The sequence below is a fragment of the Merops nubicus genome, unplaced genomic scaffold (genome assembly GCF_000691845.1).
Source record: "Merops nubicus isolate BGI_N331 unplaced genomic scaffold, ASM69184v1 scaffold22335, whole genome shotgun sequence".
NCBI classification, from domain to species: domain Eukaryota; kingdom Metazoa; phylum Chordata; class Aves; order Coraciiformes; family Meropidae; genus Merops; species Merops nubicus.
The window spans coordinates 13,703-19,089 of NW_008609252.1; the positions used below are offsets into that span (position 1 = coordinate 13,703).

Genomic DNA, 5,387 nt, shown 5'->3' on the forward strand with positions numbered 1-5,387 from the left:
GTTACTCAGTCACATGGACTGTGTCTGCTCCCTAACCCCACTGATTTTAGGAATGAAAATTTAATGACAGAAAGTTTTCCCAGCATGAACTTCCAGTAAAACAATTCACTAAATGCTTTTCTGAAACCATTTGTGAAGCTGCTGATGTTTCTGACAATCTTGGGGTGGGGTGAGCCAAATCCATAATGCAATAATTCTCAATGAGCAAGGATTTGGGATTTAAGGCAGTGTAAAATCACTGCTCCTCCACCTGAAAACAAGCTCCAGCTACTAATTCCTTTGAAAGTGAATCCCAGACATGCACATAACCAGCAGTGTGCCCACCACTAGGTCAGGCTTTCCTTCCACAACCAGAGCAACACGTTTTCCACCCATTCCAATAAAGTTGTCTCTGTGGTGCTGTCTCCAGAAAACCTGCAGAGCCCATTTCAGGGAGCACCAAGGAACAAAACACAAAAGGTGGAGAAGCCCCTCAGCTTACACTGCTACACTGCAAACGACTACAAGAAATGATGTCTGTCTTAAAAACCCACAAATGATGTTTCCAGTGACTCTCACCCTCTAATCTCTTTGACACCACAAGCTCAACTTCAGTAATTTATTTCTCCTCCTCACCACGACCACTTAAAAACCACTGAACACGAATGCTGCTGGTTTGTTTCATCTCACAAACACATTTGCTTCTTTCCCAAGTATTTTTAACACAACAGTGTGTTTCTATATAAAAATGGGTGTTCATGAACAGGACAGTGGTACCAGTGAGCCACTGCCAGCAGAGGTAACTTGCCTTATGCCACAATATCCCCCGAGGTTTTGGCCGTTTGCAGTTAGTCTGGATAGTTCTTGTTGGGGTGAGGATATAATCCACAGTTAAATCATGATCATCCAGAAGCTCTTCTGCTATATCAACCACCTACAAGGAACCAGAGATGTGGTGAGGAGTCAAAATCAAATTCACTAGAATGGTGAGCTACTCCTAATGCTTCATGAGGTACAAAAATATGTCAGTGAGAGTGGAAACAAAGTAAAGAGCCACACCAGCATCATTTCAAGGCTCTCTTTCAGCCCTGCCACTCAGTATCAGACAGGTCTCACTCAGCACTGGAGTGTGGATATCTGAACTCACCTGACAGTCGTGCACAATGGTAACTACTGGTGTGTCCTCCTGCACTGCACCCATTGACACCATCATGGCATATTCCATGTCTGCATAGCCTTCCCCTTTGCCAATTCTCCAGCCTGAAATACAAAAATAGTAAACTGATAGTAAACACAGAAACCACAGAGTGGAGAGGTTGGTAATTATCAGAAGCATCCAATTAAGCTAAATGGTCTGCAATAGGTAAACCAAGCACAAAGCTGTAACTCAGGAGATCAGTATCTCTCTCAGAATGCAACTTGAGTTGTAATCAGCACTGAAATTAAAATAAATCACTAGTTTCAATGTTTTGAGAAGGATCCCAGGAGCCTCCTGTTCAGAACAACCCAAATTTAGTCCAATTCAGTTAACACAGAAGCCTTATTGCTCATTGTAATTAGAACCCTCATTCATGTCAGAGAAGTTAACTTCACGTGGGTAGAGAGGAGTCTGGGGTCATATACAAAAAGAATGGTCATTTTAGGCAATGGCTAAAATCAGCAGAAAACTTCTTCACCACCAGCAGGTCTTCAAAATACTAGAAAAGGCAAAATCTGATCCTCCAGTAGGTACTGAGCCAGCAGCTGTGCCACATGTCCCTCCACACACCCTATGAGAGCAGAGTAGATCATCAGAACAGGGAGCCCTCCTGGGTTCCCTAAAAAAAACCCCAAAAACTTAAACCCCAGAAAACTGATTGCCTGAGTAGTTCTACTGAAGGCCAAAACACCAGCCCGTGTTCTCTACACCACACTGCTGCCTGCCTGCTAAGTCCTGGCAGTGCTGCTGTAGAGCATGCCTTGATTCCTCCTGATGGGACTTGCCAGAGGAGAGAGAACTCAGGACTGTGATTCAGCTCCAGAGATATATTCAGATCTTTCAAAAGGAGCACATAGTGTAGCCCTGATATCATGAATTGTGACTCAGGACACTCCTCCTGCAAAGCTGATGAGGTTTTCTTACCTTTTTCAGAGACAGCCACTGATCCTACAACAACCAAGTCCACTTGTGCTTTCCCATCAAGACCCACAGGCACGCTGTAGTCTTTTATACCCTGCAGGAAAAAATGTAATTTTAGGTTTGCAGAGTGCAGTTTTCTAACCAGCGAGGCACAAATCCAGAATATTTTGATAAATCCAAGTAACTCCCCACATTTCAAAGTGTTTCTTCCATGTATAGCCAAGCTGTACATGTCTGCAAAGTTATCCTCTAGGGAATCCTAGAATAGATTCCCTACTACAGTGACAAGAATTTTGGCACACTTCAAGGAGAGCTAAAGGAGGTGGGCACCTTTTTTAAGCAAGGTTTTTTATTTAGGTTCAAAAGCTCATATTTTGAAATGCATCTATTTCTAAAAGTGAGAGCAAACGACACTTCCTACCCTAACACTAATTTAAATCATAATATGTTAATTCATGCCCCTGAAGAACACCAAAGCACTACTGATTCTGACATTGATTCTCAACTACAAATCACAAATTTAGACACAACCACAGCATGAAGATGTTAATCTGCTTGACTGAAGTCATGCCAAGTGCTTCACAAGCCCCACAGAGAAACCACACAGTTCCTAGTAAGTGGAAGGAAAAGCCTCCTAGGGTCTTCTCATGCTTTTTGGATTCCACTCTCCCCCTGCTCATCCCTACCCACCCCTTTTCAGGCTCCTCTCTGAAGAACACAGCCTAACAAAATTCTGTCCAGAGCTGCAGAAATTAAAAAATGGTTTAAAACCTTTAAAAAGCTACCTTGTGATATAATCACTCTGAATATGTGTAAAATGTAATGTAAATTTTCACACCAACAAGACTGTGCTAAGTTAATCCTTGCAATAAAGCCCCAAACATTTTCTTTCAGAGCACAAACCCCAAAAGATCAGTCATTTGTGGCTGACTATCAGTGACAATGCTCATTAGCCCCTTCCCAGAAGTGTGGTAAGAACTGTTTGCACAGTGCTTTGTAAATATAAACTGCTAATAGCATTTATTCCTTCATTAGCATGCCTGGTTGGGGGAAAAAAAAAAAAGAAGACACATGGTGGGAAGATCACAGATTAGATGCCTACAGTGGGTCAAGAGAAAGGCTCTTTCAAAAGTGCTCTTCAACCCTGAAAAGCTTAATTAGTTAATGACTTTAATACAACTTCCAACAAAAAGTCGCTGCTAATTACCATCCATTTACAACCCTCGGCTGTAGACAGGATTACTGGGGAAGTTTATTGCCTTTAGCAGGAGATAAAGGCCGAAACAAAGCCCGTGCTTTTTGGACAAGTTCTGTCTCCACATCAACTGGAGATGTGTTTGAAGCCGTTATTCCTCTGCCCGGTGACCTCAGCCGGACGATACGACGTTGTAACAGCAGAGGGCAGCAACAGACCACGCTGCAGAAGAAAAGCCGGGACCCGTTTCCATACCTCGGCTGCCAGAAATGACACGATTCATGTTTCTTTACACTTAGGATCCTAAAAGACCTGTTCTGCCCTACACCTGATATTTTATTGAACAGATGATGCAAACACTGTAAATACTAAAAATATTCCTTAGAGGGCTCACTAGGCTCAAAACTGCAGAAGAAAACAAGACTATTTATCAGTAAGATTTAAGTCACCTATAGAAGTTGCTGATAACGTGCCAAAAATCATTCACAAAATATTGATACCATTCTGTCAAACGCCTAAATTTCCTCATGATTTAAGTACCCACAAAAAAAAAATAGTAGAGGTGGATGCATACACAAACCCAGTAACACACTAGCAGAACAGTATTTTGGGTAGCAGCTAGTTTTCCAGCTTCTAGTTGGGCTATTAAAACACAACAACTCTTCTACAAGTTCCTTGAGACCTCCCCAACCCTCATTCCTACTTGGGCTGTAGCACATATTCTCAGGATCTCCTTGGTTGCCCCGGAAGGTGGAACAATCTTATTGAACAGCCCAGTTCTCAGCCGTGGGGTGGGAACCAACAGAGTCTTCCTTGCCTGTGTAACAAAAGAAGTTATGAGTTGCTAAAGAAGTATTCTGACTGCTATTGCTCTGCAGAAAAGTAGTAACATCCCCAAACTCCACCTGCACCCTTCATCATTTGCCAAATGAAGCCACCCTATGGTGAGCACCCTCCCCAGGGGGTGCAGAGGTGTTGTTACCTGCAGGGCAGCCAGCCGAACCCCTTCCAGGGGTTTGTCAGGGTCCACTTTAACCTCCTGTGCTCTGCTGAACACATCCAGCTCTTTAACAGAGCAGCAGGCCTGGCGAGACCCCTGTGGGAAGGAAGGAGTGGAGAAAGAGAGAGAGGATGGTCACTTACTTCCAGGGTTAGAAAGCGAGCGTTCTTCTGGGGAGCATCAGGATTTACTTTTACAGTCTGGGCAGCTCTGAACTCCTCTAAGAGCAGCAGCCTCGTCCCAGCGTGGGCAGCACCCTGTTTCCATAAGACACCAACACGTCACCAAGGAGTTCTCAGCTGAGATGGGCCATTTACAAACTTTTACTGCACACAGAGGTTGATTTCCCCAGATTCAAGGTGCTCAAGCTTGGCAGGACACCCCCCTCCCTTTGTAATCTCATCTCTCATATCCCCTTAAGGGTGTGATAAAGCCTCAGGCTTTCTCCACCCACTTCAGCACCAAATTAAGACAGAATGTTCCTGCAGGTTCTCTGAGCAGAAGCAGAGCCAATCTCCTAATGCTGCTCATGGGCTAAAACACCCAGCACACGTTCCCCACAATGCTACTTTGGTCACCATTTCTTCAACGTTTGGCAGATATGTAGCTGTGCACATACTGGATTAAAAATGGAGATGGGAAAGCAGTGGCACGAGCACCTGAATGCTTAGAGATTTTATTTTTTCCTCTCAGCCATCAAACTGTGGGCACACAAAGCCAGAGCAGGAGGAAGGGTTCTCCCACCACCGCCCAGCAACACCTTGCCAGCAATAACTTGGCCACCGTTCACATTTCAGCAGCACATTTTATATTCCTGGGGCCAAGTCTTACAAGATAGGTGACCTCTGCCATCCATCCCAATGACCTGGGGGGACAAAACCCACTCCTGAACTCCCAAGTTTCCTTACCAGAAACATATTCATGGCACTCACAAGGTGATTTTTGCTACAACACAGCACACACCTGCCACGTCTTGTTAGATATTTATACCTGAATTTATTTACTTGCTATAATGGAGGCGTGTTGTTTGTACCGTGCCGTTATTCAGCGGTGATTCTCCACCTGCTCAGCCCACAGGAGCGCGCCCAGAGCCA

At 44.3% G+C, this 5,387-nt stretch overlaps 1 protein-coding gene across 1 annotated transcript in view; it reads right to left on the reverse strand.

Annotated features, from left to right (window-relative positions):
* MTHFSD (methenyltetrahydrofolate synthetase domain containing) overlaps positions 1–4,401 on the reverse strand; it is a gene marked incomplete at its 5' end in the record, with an annotated part of 11,737 nt that extends 7,336 nt beyond the window's left edge. The window contains 5 exons of the mRNA XM_008940547.1: positions 788–913; positions 1,127–1,239; positions 2,102–2,192; positions 3,997–4,110; positions 4,276–4,401. Coding sequence (XP_008938795.1) covers positions 788–913; positions 1,127–1,239; positions 2,102–2,192; positions 3,997–4,110; positions 4,276–4,401 — 570 coding nt within the window. The remainder of the gene's footprint in view (positions 1–787; positions 914–1,126; positions 1,240–2,101; positions 2,193–3,996; positions 4,111–4,275) is intronic.
* Between the last annotated feature and the right edge of the window lie 986 nt (positions 4,402–5,387).